Below are 20680 nucleotides of genomic sequence, written 5' to 3'. Positions count from 1 at the left end.
GTTACTTCCTGCCTCGAGCGCAAATTAGCCCGCCAAAGCCTACACGCCCGCAAACTAGCCCGCAACTTCACTATCCTGCTCCTTCCGCTCTTGGACGCACGAAGCCTCAGCGACACGTATGCCCTAGATCCTTCTCAGTTTCACGAGCCCAACTCAACTAAAGCTAGAATCCTTTCGCCTCCTCATGTATAATTGAAGACTTTTGCACTCCCTACATCGCAAGAATCACACGAAACTGCGGGCTCTCTCCCTTCTGTGTCGAATTCGCCCCACTATTCACAGCTCCACGCCTGTTTACCCTTTCATTGCTTCCTTTCAGGCTATCAAGACCCAACATCCTGTTTGTGCTTACTTGCCTCTCTTTCTCTATTCATGTGAACCACACTAAAACCATGTTTCCCTCGAAATAAATTCGGGATTAGTCGGGAAAGCAACTCTGGGATTGTAGCGTACAGAAACCGCAGTACTATAGCGGCAGTGGTTGTAGGGTTTTGCTCAGATACTATATAGAAGTAATTGCTCTAAAACTTAATTTGTTCATTCATAACATGGGCATAAATAGGATATTAAAATGTTTAACAAATAAACCCCTAAACTTCTTCAATATTCCTTTTCTACCAACAAAACCTTAAATAAGGTCCAATTCTCAACAAAAATCAAGGCACATCAAACAAAATCATTTTCTTTTAAAGCTAGGCGCATTAATATGCATAGAATTTAAGATTGAAGAAGCCCACTAAGGTTAATTCAATGATATATTTTGAAAGTTGGTACATGTTTCAGAATAGTTGTAATCTTAGAAGTATACAATCCACCGAGCATATCTATTATTTTTTTTAGTATTGATGAATTTAAAGTCTGAGCAAAATTAAAGATGAGATTGAATTTCTTTGATAAAGGATAATATGACCAACGTCATCAACATCTTTATCTTTATCCATGCCTAATAGGGAGTGCTCTATTGGTTATATGTAGGACTTCTATTGTGGTGCAAATGCAATAAACAATTCAGAAAGATATTATATGGGTGTGAGACCTAAATTTTCTTATTGGTGTTACAAGAGTCCTAATTTTGATCAAATTCGTAACCAAACTTCGAAATGGATGAAAAAATTGAATCACTCACTAAATTTCATTGTTTGAGTTTATCGCTGATTTCTTTGAATCAATTAATCATTTTTTTCAGATTGGTTTTGGATTCTTCATATTTTCAAGTTTTAACCTAAAATTAGTGATTTTTATGTAATTGCTAGTATTTGATCTATAAATCAATATTTCTTTTGCATAATTTACAATGATTTAATCCCTATTGCTGAATCAATAACCCTCGAGCTCAAGTGTCATGCATCACTTCCTTGTCACATATGAATGTCTTATTCGATAAGAATTTGTGGCGTACATGTTCAGATTAGGGTTGAATAGATTTGATGGGATAATGCTTAAAGTTGAGCATTTTAGACTGGGTATCACCTGCAGACAGATTCAAGAGAGCAAGCCAAAGAGACTGAATCTCTAAGGCTTCAACCGAATAGAGAACTTCATAAGAAATATAAATAAATAAACTAAATAGAAAATTTCCTGCCCTAAAGTCTATAATTTTCCAATAGAGTAAACAGCTTATAGAAATGTTTGAGAAGCCTACAAATTGTTGCCATGATGAACAGTTGCACTGGAGTATTGTATTGTCTATAGCCCATCCATATGAAGATAAACAAAGTGTCTTTACATCTATCTTTTAATGCAACGATATGAAACTACTAACTTATTCATGTTATTAAGTCTAATTAAACCTGAAATTTTATCATGTATTTATTCAATTTGGATTCATTGTTCTAATTTATTTCAAAAGTTCAAAACAATACAAAAAAAAAAGTGCATTTCAAATGAGCTAGTAAAAAGAAAGCTAGTTTTCTGCTGAGTAAGTCTGCAATTATGTAAAACAGCAAAAGGCTGAAGAATGGCATATATAGCACAAAGAGAAGTTAGGCCGGAAAATATGTTTACTTGGATAAGATCAGCCTGATCAGAGATCTCAGAGATTTTGATCAGATGTTGGTTTTCCCCATGATAATCAGGAGTTGAAGATCCGGCACACATCACAGTTTCCATTTCTCCACTACCTGTCTCTTCATTCTCAATGATTGGTTCTACTCTGCCTCTTTCAAATGGTTTGAACTGTTGCTGATAAAATATTTTAGAGACAACGAATTCGCCATCTTTTTCGTCCTCACCAGTGCCAAGGTGGTACTGGTGCATCACCCAATTAGTCTTCTCAGCTTTGCCTCCCTTGACAGCACTGGCATACAGAACCATAATTTTTTTACATCCCTGTTGGTCCCCATCTAAAACCACTGGTTTTGTCTTTCCTGTTTTGTGCCAGCGAACATCCCCATGATCCTCGGTGTTTATCTTACGACGCTTGCGAGTCCCAGTGTTGTATGCCTTGAACGTTCTATGAAAAAAGTGAGTAACACTCCCATCCATTTTAACTCCTGAAATAAAAATTACAGGAAAAAAAAAATTCTTGTTCAAATGAATGTAAAATGCAACATTAAAAAGGAAGTTTCAGGTAATCAGTCACCTGGTAATTTCTGAGGATGTGTATAGCATATTCCATCATCCTTTTCGACTGTTGGGATAAACTCATTTATGAAAGGATGAGGACTTCCACCTGATTTTCCAACTTTAGCGATCAAATGCCACAGAAGCTCATGATCAGTCGGATCAAATTTGACACCATGAGGTAAGCCTGGCCACTCTTGGATAACCTGTGTCAAAACATTTGAATGTCAGTACTGAGACAGCTAAGACTTCTTGATTGATTCAATCACGGATACATGTGTCCATATACACACAATTACAAGAGGTAAAAATGAGGAAAATAATACAAAAAAAAAAAGAATATCCTCAAATTTCAGGATATATTAAAAAGATAAGAAAAAAATATTGAAAACTTAAATATTTCCAATTTGGTAACAACTTTAAGATAATACACTTTCTCAAGTTATAGGACAAATATGAAAGAGTACTTGCCAGCTGCAAAGATCCTCGAGCGTTTACAAAACTATACTATTTACTCTGCACCAAAGAGATATGAAGTGAAGATAATTAGAATTGCATCACTAAGGAAGTAATAATCAACTATAAAATATTTAGTTTTTTTATGAAAAATAAGTTTGCTAACAATGTGAATTGTGGTATGATTATCATAATTAAGAACCAAGGACTAAACTACCGCAAAGCCAAATTATTTATTAAAATTTTGATCCTTACAATTCACATTCAACTTCAAAACTATATCTAGCAAAAAGAACTGCTTTTTAATCCTCATGAAATATTATTTCCATAAAAATATGATATCCTAAATTAACCTTTGACGATCAATGAATCTAAACATAGTTATCACCAACAAAAAACTTTAAATTTTAAATGATCATATTTTGATGAACCAAACTTTTTCACCCAGACCTTCTATATGTTCTAAAATTCTTAAGATAGTTAGAATTTGCATGTGCTAACCAATCATATCATAGCAGAAAAAGTATCAAATGGAAGAATTGTAAGATAGACGAGCATATCAACCATACATCAATAATAAGAAGTATCGTCAAAACTTCCATTATCATTGGATCAGCTAATCAAGCATACATCAATAATAAGAAGCATCTTCAAAGCTTTCATCATAACTGGATGTCTGTAGAGTCTCCTAGGGGAGTCAATCAGATTACACCTCGGAAACTCAACACTCCAAAGCTATTATGTGGCATATTACTTTTGAAAGAGAAAATATGATCTCAATATTAAGCAAATTTGATGACTATAAATTATTTATACGCCTCAAATAATTAGTAGAAAAAATATTTTGATGATGCTTTATTTCCTCAAACCAAAAGCATCATTTCCAGAGAGAAGAATGTAATCAATATATGCAAAATGACCATTATACCAAAGAAAAAAGGGAAATGAAGATGAAGTAATTGATCAAGCTACTTTGAAGACCAATATAAATAAAGATTTTATCGAATTTATCAAACTAGACATAATAACTTTGTTTTCAACACACATAGTTTTCTAAAGTCTAAGCAACATACTTTAGAGGTTGCTCCATTTAAGCATATTTTGACAATTCTCCAAAAGGAAAATCATTGCTGACATTATGTGGAATAAAGTCCACTATTAATGCCCATAGAAAAAAAGGTGAATAGAATTATGCAAGTAAAAAGTAAGTCAATGCTATAAACTTGTGTGTAGCATTTTTTTATCAATCTAGCTTTGTAGTGGTTAATAATTTCATTTGGATAAAATCCAACTGTGAAAACCCAGTGCCATGAAATATACTTTGCTCCAACAGAGGGGAGTGACTTGGTTTTAATATTCATTGCAATCTTCCAATTACAACAGACCAAGAATTCAGTGGAATAGAGATAATAGAGAGAAAAGATAAACTGATGAAACTAAAATGACAAATGATCAACACAAGAGATTATATCATGTACATTTCCAAAGGGCAATTAGAATATGCAGATCTGACATTTAAATTAGGATATGTAGAACTGACATTTAAAGTGTTGGCAGATGCCCAAATATGTAGACAAAATGTAAGGGGGGCAAACCAGAATGAGATAAGCGAGACTGGCAACTAAAACCTGTAATGTAAAAAGACCAAGCAAAAGAGAGATCGGTGCAAGTGGAAATAAATCATAATAATGGAATAGCGAGAAGATCATAATAATGATCACTTTTTATAGTATGATAATAGCGACAAAAAAATACTTAAAAGTACAATGGCGAGTTAATCACTTTCATAACAAATAGTGTCGACAAAACAAATGTAAGAGCTCAATGAATTAAAGAAAAATAGAAGTATGTGGATAAAGAAGTGGAAAAATATATATGGATGACCCACAATTGACTAAGGCATCTCTCCCAAGTTATGATAGAGCATTAATATTAAATTTTAAGGTATGAATAACACAGAGGATATGACGCCACTTATGTTCAACCACAACTTTTGAATGAGATGTATAAGAACATGATAACTAATGTGTGACATTACATTCAAAAGCAGGAAAGAATTGTAACTGCATTTATTTAACAACACTATCACTGTAACGAATTTTGAGATAGGTGAAAGCTTAAATTGTTATTACTTGACAACAACGAATATTTTGGACCAAAGCATTAATAGGTATACCTAACTAAACCTTGGTGTAGTCATCAATCAAAAAAAGAAATGAAATAAAAAAAACCCAGATGAGTAGGCACAAGGCTTCAACCCCAGATATAAAAATGAACCAAATCAAAAAGGGCATTATTAAGAAATGATGTAGACACAAAAGGAGCACAATGGTGTTCACTACATTCACAAGTTTCTCATTAAAATTTACAAGTAGAGGAAATATTAGTGAACCTTGAAGATGGTGTGGCAGAGGATGACCAAAATGACAATAACTTGGATAAAGGGATCTGATGGAGGATAAGATAATGGATGTTGCCAAGATGTACAATAGCTTTGATAAAGGGATATGATGGAGGATAAGAAAATGGATACAACATCGAAGAGATAGTAAGTTCCTCTAATTCTTTTTTTTTTAAAATCCCTCTAATTTCAACACCACCACTTGTATTCTTACTGACGACATGTATTCCCAGTGATGAGATCTTCAAAAAAAACTGGCAGAGAGAGAAAATTATGAAGCATTTGTAAGATTTGGGATACCAATTTAAAAACAAAAGTTAATCAAAAAGTGGGGAAGACATACGACATTGTCTAAAATTAATATAAGAGATGAATAGATACTTTTTAAAGAGAATGACGTATAAATAATAATGACAGAAAAAAAAATCATAATATGGGATAAAAAATAATTGTGGGTTATCCATTATATGGGAAGCGACATCACAAAATAAGACCCAAGATATACTAAATGACACTTACAGTTAAATTAAAAGATAAAATTGCATAAGAGGTCGAGGTGGTTAGCTAGTAGTATTGTAGGAGGTAGTCATATTCTTTCTGAAGATGAAAGATACTTGGAACGAGTGCCAGTTGAGTCAGCAAAGGTTAGTAGTGGTGACAAGTTGAATCTCAATAATGGTCAAATGAGTCATTAGTACTTCAATAGTGCCGGCAAGGTGGAAAAGAGTTATGACCTCAACTATCATGGCCGCCACAACAATGCTTACCCTAATTACCTCATGTTGCCAACAAGAACAGTCTATTTGATATTAGAAGTAAATGGAGCAATAAACCTAGTAACCATAGAATACATGAGTGAGTGGAGATGTTTATAACAACAAAGTGGCCCCATCAATTAAGCATGAATAAATTGCAACGACGAATGGAGACAAAAAGAAAAATTTTAACAACAAAAGATTCCTTGTTTTATTGTTGCCATGTAGAGGGATCAATGGTAAATGGCTGATGGTGAAAAAGTTCATCTCATTTGTTCCTTGTGGCAATATAGTAATATTGAATGGACTTGTTACCCTATAGTACAGGGCACATGTCAAAATAGAGAGTAAATACCTAAGAGATATTATTGTCCTAAAGGTAGGTATAATAGTAAAAAATACGCATCATTTTAAGAATCTCCTAAAATATGACAGTAAGAGCAACATTAGGTTCAGGTCTATTAAGCATCCATATAAGAATAATATATTCAAAGATTTGCCAATTGGAGAATTTCTTAATGTTTGTTAATTCAAGTGCTGGAGACTCCAAAGGATACCGTTGAGTTAAGGGTGATATAAATAGCGGAAGGAGGGGTTTTTTTTTTTTTTTTAAATAGGAGCCAAGGAAGCGGGGAGGAGGTTTTTTTTTTTTTTAAATAGGAGCCAAGGAAGCGGTCAATAAACACCACAGGAAAGAATTATCATCTTTGAGGTTGATTGCGACTAACTTCAATAAACACTGTTATTGCCGATTCACAAGCCCTAGATACGAAAATTGAGGGTTACGTTAGATAGTCGACAGCCAGCCTAAAATTTTTATTGAAAATCATGACATAAATCCTTTAAATCAATGTGTAAATGATAGAACATCCATTGGAAGCGAAATGTTATAGGATCTGAATACAGTTAAAAGTGTTTAAGGTTCGCTACACCGAGGCCTGAATAATGTCAAATAAGCAAGGGTCCCCACGTTATGGAAGGATGCGGGCAAAGAAATTAGTCCATGAAACTAATATTATGATAGGATCTTGAAATATAAGTACTCTCACAGGTAAATTAATGAAATTAGTAAATATTATGGTTCATAGGAAGATAAATAGGAAGATAAATATCTAAATATCATATGCATTCAAGAAACTAAATGGGTTGGAAAAAATGCTAAGAAAATTGATGGCTTATGTTTTAAACTTTAGTAATCATGTAGGAATCACACTAAAAATGATGTATGTGTAATTATAGATAAGTGTTTGAAAGATAATATTGTAAAAATTAATAGAATTGGAGATAAAATTGGAGTCCCGAAGATTGTTATTGATATTAAAATTTTAATTTTAAAAGTGCTATGTGCATCAAGAAGGTTTAAATAGAGGTTCAAAAGAAAAATTTTGGAATGACTTGGAAGAATTAATACAAATGATATCTCTGGCAAAAAGAATTTTTATTAAAGCAAATTTAAATGGACTCTTGCAAAAAGAATTTTTATTAAAGCAAATTTAAATGGACATATTGATAGAGCGGTAGAAAATTTTTAAAATATTCATGGTGGCTATAGTTTTGGAGTCATTAATGAAGAAGATAGAACTATATTAAATTTTGCTTTAACTTATAATTTTATTATTGCTAATAATTAATTTAAGAAAGGAGATAAGCATATTATTACTTATAAGAATGGATTTAATAAAATACACACTGATTAATTTCTTATGAGAAAAAGTGATCATTGAGAATGTAAAGATTATAAGGTCAATCTAAGTGAAAATCTAAGTACTAAATATCGATTATTAGTTATGTACTTTAACGAGCATTTCAAGATTTGAGATGTTCATGAAAAAGTTAACTTTATATGGGATAAAATAACAAACACTATTAAACAAACACCAAACGATGTATTTGGAAAATGAAATTTTTTTATAAATAAATATAATGCGCAAAAAAAAATAAAATATAAGAAGCTATATTAAAGAAGTTGATTTAAATGTAAAAGCTTAGCGAAATGGGAAAAGTACAAGGTGATCTGTAAGGAGTTGAAGAGAATAATTTGTGACGCTAAGAATTTTGTTTTTAGTGATCTTTATAATAGATAAGATACTAAAGAGAGTGAAAAATATATGAATTATCTAGCCAAATAAAGAGAAAGGTAAAGTAATGATTTAATTCAAATAAAATGTATTAAGGATGAAAATCAAAAAGTATTTTTCTTAGAGAGATATTCAACATGTGTGGGTGAGCTATTTTGATAAACTTGTCGATGAAGTTTTTAAAAATACAATAGACCTTAGTGATCTTCATATCATTAATAATAATAAAACTTTTATTTTTATCATCGAATTACTAAAAAGAAAGTTGATGGGGGCTTTAAAGAAAATCAATGGTGAAAAATCAATAGGACCTGATGATATTCTAATTGAAGTATGGATTTATTAAGAACATTTAAGAGTTTCTTGTCTTACTAAACTCTTTAATATTTTAAAAACTATAAAGATGTATGAGGAGTGGAAGAAGAGTATTTTGGCCCCCATTTTTAAGAATAAAAGGGATGCACAAGAGTGCAAAATATAGAGGAATCAAGTTATTGTGTCATACTTTAAAATTATGGGAGAGACTGATTGAACATAGATTAAGACGTGATATGAAGATTTCTCATAATTAGTTTGGATTTATGTCGGGCAAGTCTACTATGGAAGTTGTACATCTATTTAGAGATTTGATGGAGTAGTACAGAAAGAGTAAGCAGGAGCTACATATGATTTTTATTAATTTCGAAAAAGCTTATGATAAGGTTCCAAGAGAAGATCTTTGGAGAGTTCTAGAAGAAAGAAGTGTTAATATGACATATATTTAAGTCATTAAAGATATGTATTCAAGAGTTGTTCCTTGTGTTCAAACAGAAAGATAATTGACTAAGTATTTTCTTATTTCAGTTAGATTACATTAGGGATCGGCTTTAAGTTTATATCCTTTTACTTTTAGTTATGGTTGTTCTTGCTGGATAGTTGTAGGATGATGTACCTTCGTGTATGCTTTTCGTTGGTGATATTATTCTTATAAGATTCGAGAAAGAGTTCAGGAAAATTTTTATTTATGGAGGTTTACATTAGAGTCTAAAAGCCTTTGTTTGAGTAGATATAAAACTGAATACACGATATGTAATTTTAGTAGTAGCAGCTCTAGTGATATAATTGTAACAATAGGTGATCAAATCAATAAATAGTGTGAACATTTTAGATATCTCGGGTCTATTGTTTAAAGTGGTGATGATATAGATGGGGATGTTATTAGTAGAATTCAGGTTGGTCAGTTGAAGTGGAGGAATGCATTAGGCTTATTGTGTGATAGAATACTACTTAGACTTAAAACTTAAAAGAAAACTTTATGAGATGGTGGTGAAACCTACAACGCTTTATGGCGCAAAATGTTGGTCTTTAAAAGAAAAGCATAAAATAAAGTTAAGTATTGCTGAGATGAGAATGGTTAGGTGGATGAGTGGCTTGACACTTAGAGATCAAATGCGAAACGAATCTATCTGTGAAATAGTTGGTGTAGTTCCAGTTCCAGTGGTAGACAAAATTAGAGAGAGTCTTCTTAGATGTCCTGGTCACATTAAATGTTGGCCATTTGATGATCCAGTTAGGAGGGTAGATGTTTTAAACTCTATTTATGTTAAGGTAGAGGTAAACCTCAAAAAACTTGGGCTGGGGGCAAATTGTATAAAAAATGATCTTAATCTAGTAGAATTAAATAAAAATATGACACTCAATAGGACCATGGAGAAAAAGGATTCATGTAGCCGACCTCACTTAGTGGGATAAAGGCTTGTTGTTGTTGTTGTTGTTGTTGTGAGTTTGATTGGAATATCAATAGCGGAGAAGGGTTTTGTTTATAAGAGGGGAAAAGGAAGCAATCAACAAACACCATGGAGACAAGAGAGCCAAGGACAAGAAGATTAAATTAATCATAGAGGTAATTTAGGGATGAGGTCATAAAGGAAACAACCATAAGTGGCAATGCAAGTGAGGCGAGAAATATGTAACCAAAGGGGGGTGCAAGCGGTATGTATTGTACAAACAAGGTGCAACACATCGTAAGCACATGCAAGCAGGTGTCGTGCAAGAAATGGAGCAATGTAGAGACATGAAACACGCTGATCGTGCATAGGCGCATGCCCAGTGAGGCATGAAACCATTGCACATGTGAGCATTACTTGCAAGAGAGCACAACGAGTGCAGGTGGGATGAGATGCAAGATATAAAAGAAATTTGAAAGGTTACAATAGCTAAGGTTATGATTAAACCTCCTCAAATGCTTGATTAAGAAAATTAAAATTTTTGAGTGATTTCATCACTAATACAAGTATCTATAAGTAGCGAATATAAGAGATAAAATAGAAATAAAAAATATAGAATATTCTCAATTATAAGAATATATTATAATAATAAAAAACAAAATACTAAAAACTTCAAAATTTTCAATCTAAGAAAATTATCTATAATAGCAATCAAAATAGCACCGTTATGAAGTAAGCAGCTTCATCATTTGTGGATGTTCTTCACAAGTAGAGAAAGAAAAGATATACTTTGCATCATAAACAATATCAAGAGATTTACAAAGTGCTAACATTGTGTTGATATATAGGTGCTAGAGTAAAGCCTGGATCACACAATTGTAATACCTATATGATGCTACCTGAGCAACCGACATATATTAAACAATAAATTAGATTTTTTTTTAAATCACTGGTTCTAGAATTAAATTTGTTTAACACCTTAAATATATATGTTATCAAACTTAAAATCAAAATAAATAAACCAAAGGCAGGTAGCAGTATTTCGATTAAGAATGTACCATAGTTTTAAACATGGAATGTTCCAAAGAAATCTAATGGAACAAAGCCAAAAATCAAGATATCTTGAACTTAAATTAGTAGCTATTCATTATAAATATAATTGGTTCCTAATAATCATACAAATGAAATAATATGTAACATTTCAACTAAATAGCTACAACTGAAAGTGTGAATTGAATGTTCCAACCAAATTTGTCAAGAGTTCAAGCCAGACAGCATATACGTAAGCATGTTCAAATTGCACACTAAAAACCATCAACTTACCGACTCTCCACAAGTCTCCAAACAAAACCATAGGAGCCACCCATCAAAGAATTACATAAGCTCCAGAAATTTACCAAATGAAGAGACATTACATGTGAATCTAAAAATCAAGTATAAAAGAAACGTTAACAAAAATCATTTACAAGTTCCCTTTTTTCGAAATTATAAGAAAGAACATTAAAAACAGCCTTATAGACTTTGAATTTACTTTTTACCTCACTATCTACTATTAGACTTGGGTGAAAGATAAAAAAATTGCATTTGCCAACAATAGAACTGTATATGAAAGAAAGAAAATTATTTGCAAACAACGAAATTGCATGTGATAAAAGTTTTACATCACTATTATCGAGAATGTAGTTGCACCGTGGACAAGCTTTAGTGGGGTTGCTAATCCATTGGATGTTAGTGGGATCTGCCTTCTTTGATGCACTTTTTATCTTTTTGGCAATTCGTTTACTATCAACCAACCATGATGGTCTACAGGAAACATACAAATAATTAATTGGATTAGCAAAACATTAAATGACATAAGACAATAAAATCGCCTTAAGAAAAAAAAAACTTAAGATTCGCTAGTCTAGGAGGACTAAGCAAATATATAGTTTACTATTGGATTTAGGAGATAATAGCAAGGGAAAAGGGAAAAGATTAATTTCATGCTAACAAACAATTCTTCAGAGGCAGCAACAATGGAGCATATCAATCCCAAAAGTCGTCGAACATCCTTGAATTATGTCATCATTCAACACTCAAACTACAAAAATTAAACTATGAAGCTATTATTTAGCATTCAAACAATGAAGATTAAAAAATAGAGCCACTAGCTTCAATCTCTAAGCTCATCACAAGTCACAAGAAAAAAAAATCAATATAGAGATAGCTCTACCATAATACGAAATAAGATGTACAATATTTTGTAGAGCTTCCTCCGACATTCTCCGATTTCTTGTTCGTGTCTCTTTGCTTCGTAATGGAGATTCTACTATCCCTACTATTCTTAGCTATTAACCTAATCCAATACACACAATCTTTTTTTGCTTCACTAATTATAAGTCTTTAGTGGCTTTCTATGACTACTAAGACAGATCATTAATTGTTTGCTTTCGAGGAATTCACTTTCTACTTCATAAAATGCCACTTTTATAGGAAGTGTCAAACTTGTGACTTGAGCAGCATAATTTTATTAATAAAAGAAAGTATATTTAAACCCAATTACAATAAGCACAACAAAGGAAAGAAATAAAACTAAATAAAATAAATAGGAAAGGAATAAAACAAAATAAAATAAAAAAGACAAGAAATAATAAGTTAATAGGCAAGAAATAATAAGAAAAAATGGCTAGGGGTTTAATTGTCGTTATAAATCTGAATCTCCTCCTCAAGTTGAAGCATAGATATCAATTATGTTCAACTTAAATTTGAAGTCGTTCAACAAAGGTCGAGAAAGATTCTTGACAACGATATTCATTAGTCGACCACTGAAAGATACAAAAGGCACACATATTTCCTCAGACTCAATATTTTCCTTAATGAAGTGTCTATCAATCTCCTTATGTTTGGTACAATCATGCTGGACTGGATTGTGAGCAATGTTGATTCCGGTCTTATTATAACAAATAGCTATAGTGGGTTTCACAAACATGATGCTTGACATACAAAGTTCATGGAGCATGATGTGTAACCGGAGGGTTTCACAAATCCCTAAGGCCATAGACCAAAATTTAGCTTTAACACTTCTCCGAGCAACCATAGAATGTATTTTGCTTTTCCATGTGATCAAATTTCCCCATACAAATGAACAATATCCTAAGGTAGAACGTCGGTCATGGAACCGACCCGACCCAATCAACATGTGTACAAACAGTAATAGACCGAGAGGTGAGACGAGAGAAAAACAAACTTGAGCCAGATGTACCTTTTAAATAGTAGAGAATCCGGTGGACAGCTTGGAAATTGTGTTCATAGAGGACATGCATGAATTAACTCATTATACCAACTGAATGACATATGTCGGGCCAAGTATGGGCAAGTTAGATGAGTTTCCCTATAAGGTGTTGATAATGAGTCTTGTTGACAAGCACAGCATTGAGAATGTCAGATAATTTTTCATTGGGATCCAAAGAGACAGCCACTGGTTTGCACAGAAGAAGGTTGTTCTCTTCCAATAGGTCAATCACATATTTGTGATGTAATATGCAAATGTCTCGAGATGATCGTGACACTTTCATGCTTAAGAAATATCGGAGAAATCCCAAATTCTTCGTTTCAAGGAACTTATCAAGAATGTCTTTCAAGGGCTCGAATATTGGGAGATCAATACCTGTAAGAACAAGATCGTTAACATAGACAATAAGATTAGCTATGTGCCCATTAAAGGAATGTCGGAATAAGAGAGTATGAACCGATTGAGTCTGAGTAAAACCATGGCCCACAACAACCTTTGTGAACTTGTCAAACCAGACCTTGGGGGACTGCTTTAGCTCATATGGAGACTTTCGTGGCAAGCACACTTGCCATTTGGAGGCAGTAGAGTCAAAGCGAGGAAGGAGAGACATGTAGACCTCTTCTGTAAGCTCTCCATTCAAGAACACATTCTTCACATCTGACTAGAAAAAAAGCCAATCCAAATTCACAACAAGAGACAACAGGATCCGAATAGCGTTTAACTTAGCCACCGGAGCAAATGTCTCCTTATAGTCAACTCTGAAGTCTGTGAGTACTCTTTGGTAACTAATCGTGTCTTATTGCGTTTAAGGGATTCATCAAAGTTGAACTTGGTGCTGAAAATCCATCAGCATCTTGCAGCTTTCTTACCATGAGAAAGATTGACGAAGTCCCATGTATGGTTCCCCTAAAGGGCATTCATCTCCTCCATTACTATAGTTTTTCAGGCTGGATCAGCAAAAGCAACCACAATAGTAGCAGGGTTCTGTGTTCTGTCAGGGTAGTGGCAAATGCTCTGTAAGTCAGTGATAAATAGCAAAAAGACATATTTTGACATAGAATAGAGAAAGTATGTTTGATTACATACCTTAATTGGAGAACTCACATCCTCATTCGGAGGAGTCGCACTGAGGATGTCGCCTGAAGTGGAGTCAAGGTCCTCTAAAGAGGTAGCAGGTTCCAAAGTAGGAGCATTGGAACGGGTGCACCAAGTGTAGACACGAATGGTGGGAGGAGGAGATAGCGTACTCACCGGATTCAGGAACTCTCCTAACAGTGCACTCACCGGTACATGGGACTCTTCAATAGCTGGAATAATGGGGGATCATCCATAGGAGTAGGAAAAAGGATAGTGTCTAAGAACCTAAGCTCTCCCTCTTACTTGGGGTCAAGCTATGAAAATAGGGAACGCTTTCAAAGAAGAAGACGTCAACACTTACATATATTTTGTTAGTGGTGGGATTAAAACACCGATGCCCCTTTTGAGTGGCGGAGTAGCCAAGGAAGATATATTTTACGAATCTAGGATCAGGTTTACTCTGATTGGGGGCAATGTTCCCAACAAAGGCAGTAAACCCAAAAATCTTATGGTCTAATACGCAGATCCGATTGGTGGGAAGCATGGCATCTGCATTGCTAAGGGGGTTCGAAATGTATGAATTTTAGATGTAACTCTATTTATGAGATATGTGGGTAATGAGATTGTTATCTTTCCAAAAACATTTCAAGCCTTTGGATTGAAACATAATTGAGCGAACAACGTCGAGGAGGTAGAGATTTTTCCTCTCGATTACTCTATTTTGTTCAGAAGTGTCCGTACATGAGTTATGGTGGAGGATGTCCTTACTCACTATGAATTCACCTAAAATAGAGTTAAAAAATTCACAAACATTGTCAATCTGAAAGATCTGGATAGGAGTTTTGAATTGAGTTAAAATGAAGGTGTATAAATTTTGGAATGTGACAACAACTTTTTTGTCTTTTAAAATGTAGACACTTATCATTCGAGTGTGGTCATCATTCAAAGTTAGAAACCATCTTTTATTGGTGTAGCTGGGAGTGCGAGAAGGTCTTCATAGGTCACTATGAATGAGGGAGAAAGAAGGGAAGGTGTGTAAGTGTGGCATGGGTAATGGACCAGATGATGTTTCGCTAACTGACATGTCTCACAATGAAAATTAGAAAGATTTTTATTAAAAAATATCAAATGATACAACTTTTTTAAATACTGAAAACTAGGATGACCTAAACGTTAATGTAATAACATAATAGGATATTCAATGCCTTGAAATAAGCTACAACTCCCGAGAGGTGTATATGTATTTTTCATGCTCTTCTTTTAGAAGTACTAGAGTTCAGCTACCCTCTCAGTAGTTTCAATCTTCCTCCCCGAACGATGATCCTAAAAAACACAACCATCATTAAAGAAATTAACAATAAAATTATAATCATTCGTTAACTTGCAACAGATAACAAGTTATATTGCAACTGAGGAACATGTAAAACAACTTCATTGTTAGATCTGTTGTTAGTACAATTGACCATTTACTAACAATGGAGCTACAAGAGTCATCGACAATCCTAACAGTATTTTTTCTAGAGCACGAATAATAGATTGAGAAAACTTGTAAGCATCTAGTCATGTGATCTATGACACATGAATCAATAATCCACAGACTAGAGAAGGAACAAATCATGAAAGTCACAGGAAGTGTGCTTTTTTGAGCGTGGGAGGTCAACAAACCTGTAAAAACTTGATGGGATCTTAGAAGCTTGATCAATTGTTTTATCTGATTTTTCAGGGATTCAGAGAATTCTGATATATTCTGGGTAGGATTCGGTTGATTCATGGTAAACTCGGTCGTTGCCGTGAGACTCTTGCTAGTAGAGGATTTGGCCAAAAATTTGCAAGCCGACTTACCGTGAAGTTTCCAACGCTTTTCTCAAGTGTGGCTGAATTTGTGGCAGTAATCACAAGTGGGGTGATCGACCAAGGTGACATGGACGAGGATTGAGTGCTATTTGAGATCAATGCGGATGATTCGACTGAAAGAGTAGAAGTGTCAAGCATGACAAGTCTCCGATTTTCTTCCCGACGAATCTTGGTGAAAGTGGCTTGAGTAGAGAGGATCCCGCTTCATAATTCCAAATGAACCAAAAGAGATGTTATCGAGGTTCAGAGCCATCGATGAAATTCGGTATGATCACGACAGACGGATATCACTGCAGAAATTCGGACCCCGCAGGGAAGACTAACGTCGGATAACCGTAGGAATTCTTCCTACTGAACCTATGGCTGGTGGAAACAGACAGCAGGAAGGTCGACAGTTGTGCTTGTTGGAACTTGCACTGGAACAGAGAAATCCTGCTGCTGTTGGAACCGGCAGAGGGAAAAAACAGAGGCCTTTAACCCCAACATTGCCAGAATGCTGATAGAGACAGGGGTCGGGTCAGATGCATCCTTATTACCCGTTGTAGAGCTAGAGCTGAGAGCAGCTAACAATCAACAGCAGGCAATCTGAAGCAACACTTCTACTCAGCAAGGTAATCTGAGTCAACAGTAGGCAATCTGATCGATGACACTACCCTTGTGGGATTCTCGGTGGGGTAGGCTTGAATCGTGGAGAGGATCAGAAGAGGTACTTTAGTAAGGATCAGAAGTGGGCAATCCCAAAGCACCGCCCAACGTCAACAGTAGGCAGTCTGCTCTCAAGTGACTATAGGATGTGATGCGAAAGAATTGGCAAAAATAAGCAACAGTAAGATCTGTGGCACTTCTAAGTAGTGTAGGTTATAGAGGGAGGCCACAAGTCATGGAAAAACAGTAGCACCATGGCCTAAAGATGGTTGCCGGCAGGAATCCTGTAGGAGAAGACATACAGATGGCTCTACTAGGTAGAACCTCTAGGGGTTACAGTCATGGCTCTAATAAAATGTCAAATTTGTGACTGAGCAGCATAATTTTATTGATAGAAGAAAGGGCAATTAAACACAATTACAATAGGCACAACAAAGGAGAGAAATAAAACAAAATAAAATAAATCAGAAAAGAATAAAATAGATTAAAGTAAAAAAAACAATAGAATAATAAGCTAATAGGCAATAAATAATAAGAAATAACAGCTAGGGATTTAATTATCTTTCTAAATTTAATAGGATGTATAGTTCATTCTATAAGAACTCCAAATGAATTTTTTTGTTAAAAATAACAATGTTATTCTTGCATAAAATTCATTCTATTTTGATGCTAAGAAAAATATAATTGAATGTCTTATTCTTTCTAACGTTTTCAGGAGAGATTATTTCTTTATAAAAGAGTAAGGACTTAAATTTTTTATTTGGTCACTTCCACTTAACTTTTTAACAATTTTTCTTAAACTTTAAAAATTCTCATACATAAACATACACCTTCCCAAAATCAATAAAAACAACAAAAATAACTTTTTCCTTCCCCATATTTTATCATTATTTAACTAAAACAAAACTTACCTCTATACTATATTTTTCTAGCATAAATTCAAACTAATTCTTTAACAGGATAATTTTTTTTTACAAATAACCTTTTCGAAGACTATGTTCATTGACCTCTCACATAACTTCATTCTATAACTAATCAGTCTATTCCCCAATAATTACCATAAGCCTAAACAACTCCTTTATTTTTAAATATCAGTACCAAAATACTTTTCCTCAAAGTATTTTGAAAGCATTTGAGTTTTTGATGATTCAATAATTAATTTTTTAACCAAATTATTCCATGTCCCTAACCTCCAAACTCAAAATGAATTTGAAAGTATACATCTTAAAACATTACTTAATGTCCTACCCTTAATTTCAATATTCTAAAACTAAGGACGGACCCCAAACACAACCTTCTAACTTCCCATTTCTCCATATTTGATTAAGCAACATGAAATGCCAACAAGACTCACAAGCTACACATTTTTACTTAAAAGAGATGAACACCTTTTCCATGGTTAAGAAAAGCCATTTATTTTGCACTTTTAAAGAATGCCAAGCCAGTTAAGCTAGGACAACATATATGACCTCCAAAGCTTGGAAGCATTTGGCAGCATATTCACAAATCAATATGGCATAACAACTAGCAAATTTAATTTTTCGTCATCAACCCTAGAATCATATCAAACTAAACATATCACCTGAGCTAGGGAAAATCACCATAAAAAGAAAGCAGGTGCAAATTGAACCAAATCGACCATCAAAGACTGACATTTCTAACCACATCAGCACTTCTCCCCAACAATCCAAAACCCCAATTAGGCATCAACCATTCGCCGAACAAGAATCAACCGAACCTTCAAGACAGAGCAAAGAAACAATGCTAAGGAGGGTACCCGGTCATCCTCCGGAAAATACCGAAGAGACAATATTTCTGTCCAGAGGGATTCCGAGAGCCGCCGGCGATAAGCTGATGTATCAGCGATCGCCAGATGGATCGTCGATTAACTTCCTGTCGGCGTGTTTCAGGAGAGTGAGAATACAGCGCTGCCAGCTCCAGTCAAGTCACAAATCGCGTTTAATTTTTGGTTTTTTTTTAAAAGGTTTGGCCCAACTTAAGCAGGATTTAATAAATATATAAATCTTAACTTAATAAATTTGAAGAAAACTAAATTTTGCGAGTTATTTGGCACAATAGAGTTAAGTTTGATTAATTTTTTATAATTTATTTGGTTATTTGAGAGTTTATGTTGACCAGTTCAAATATAATTTTAATAATAATCATTAATGATAATGATGAAATTATTGTTAAGTAATATTAATTTTTTTTATGTATTAAATTATTAAGCTACTTTAAGAAGATTATTTTATGTAGTCATTAATAATTTCTATGTTCGTGTGGCTCAAAATAATTATATCTATATATATATATATATAGAAGTTGATGCCTGCTACAAGACTAAAAAAATTGATAATCAATTAAAACATTATTTAAAAAAACAAAAAAATATATTAAATTTCATTTAAATGAATACTTTAATAGAAATAAGAAGATTTAAATCTCACTCATATTGTTAACATCCTATTGTTGTGTGAATAGAGCTGTCAAAATGACTCATTGTTCGTTAATAACTCGTGTTAGACTGGCTAAGCAAACGAGTCGAACACGAACAATTGTTTCACACTTGATATATAAACAAGTTGAACATGAGTATTTTTTAACTAGCGAACATGAGCCGAGCCTAGGCTCGCTCAAGCTTGCTCGTGTATCGAACACGAGCCGAGCCTAGGCTCGCTCAAGCTTGCTCGTGTACACTCCTATGCATAAGCATACAAAATATCCCGATAACAAAACTATGAAAAAAATCTGAGCCGTCTTTCTGTCATATTTAAGGGTTCTATTATTGTAATTCGGGGTAATTAGGTCTTGTTGTTTTATTTACTTGTATACTCTAATCTTACACTATAAAAAGAACTTAGGGTTTGTGAAAAAGTTATGATGAGAAATGTAGAACTTTAACCCCTAGAATTTTTCTCTCCACATCTAGTGCTAGTGAAATCTCTCTCTCTGTTGACATTGGCTGAAAATTTTAACGTCGAACCACGTAAATCGTTTGTTTGATCATTATTGTGTGAATTTCTACATTTTATATTGTTTTCGCATACCAATTGATTTCAGAACTTCAAGATCGTGATCGTAGTGTGGTTCGGCTTTATAGAAGCAAATATGGTGTGTGTTACCAACATTTGTTGCAGCAGGTAGTCCGACGTGCTTTCTTGACAGATTTAGAGGTTCAGAGGCAGGCTGGCAGCAAGTCGGCTATTTAGGTGTGAAGTTCTAGCAATTGCAGGAATTTGCAACGGGCTCGACAGTTTAGCTGCGAATCCGGCTGGTTAGGCGGCAACAGGCGGCGATTCCAACGAGTTTGGCAGCAACAATCCGGTGGAAATCGGTGGCAGGCAAGCGACCACAGGCGGACCGGCGGCAATAGGAGGAACGGTGGAAGAGGAACAAATATTATATCCAGACTTCGGATGTAGAGATACGTTCGGAGTCTAATAAATCACGTCACGTGGAGGTGACAGAAAAATTAAAATATAAATTCGTTTTAACACAGGGGAATATTCCCCCCGTGTTATTCTGTGTGTTTTAACACAGGGGAATATTCCCCCCCTGTTATTCTGTGTCATTCAGGTGTTATTGTGGTGATATTCATGTGTTATTGTGTTCTGTGAATATTCACGGTATTATAATATCACAATAACACATCAATACAACCACAATAACACCTGAAAAACTCGGAATAACACAGGAGGAATATTCCTCTGTGTTACCTGGTCGGATCACAGAAAAATGAGTTTTTTTTTTTTTCTGTCAGCTCCATGTGGAGGTGATTCATTGAACTCCGAGCATATCTCTGCATGTGAAGTCCGGACGAGGGAGTAGTCCGATGGAAGTGGAGGTGATTCATTGGACTCCGAGCATATCTCTAC

At 34.2% G+C, this 20680-nt stretch overlaps 1 protein-coding gene across 1 annotated transcript; it reads right to left on the bottom strand.

Moving 5' to 3' along the window:
• Window positions 1–1903: 1903 nt before the first annotated feature.
• LOC110021883 (SUPPRESSOR OF GAMMA RESPONSE 1-like) lies at window positions 1904–18768 on the bottom strand. Its single transcript, XM_020720587.1, has 5 exons — window positions 18583–18768; window positions 11620–11761; window positions 2582–2768; window positions 2005–2492; window positions 1904–1924 (listed from the first exon to the last, which is right to left on the bottom strand). Exons 1-5 carry the CDS (start codon window positions 18588–18590, stop codon window positions 1904–1906), a joined length of 846 nt encoding a protein of 281 aa, XP_020576246.1. The 5' UTR covers window positions 18591–18768.
• Window positions 18769–20680: the final 1912 nt, after the last annotated feature.

This window comes from Phalaenopsis equestris, unplaced genomic scaffold (assembly GCF_001263595.1).
Source record: "Phalaenopsis equestris unplaced genomic scaffold, ASM126359v1 Scaffold000151, whole genome shotgun sequence".
Lineage (NCBI taxonomy): Eukaryota > Viridiplantae > Streptophyta > Magnoliopsida > Asparagales > Orchidaceae > Phalaenopsis > Phalaenopsis equestris.
This window is presented reverse-complemented; position numbering and strand designations above follow the sequence as displayed.

What these genes read in the sequence shown, in the direction of transcription:
- LOC110021883 (XM_020720587.1), bottom strand. An exon ending in ACATTCTCGATAATAGTGAT is followed by an intron (nt 2,769 to 11,619) that starts GTAAAACTTTTA and finishes GTTTTGACACAG; the next exon opens with GTTATCCAAGAGTGGCCAGG. An exon ending in ACATCCTCAGAAATTACCAG is followed by an intron (nt 2,493 to 2,581) that starts GTGACTGATTAC and finishes TTTTTATTTCAG; the next exon opens with GAGTTAAAATGGATGGGAGT.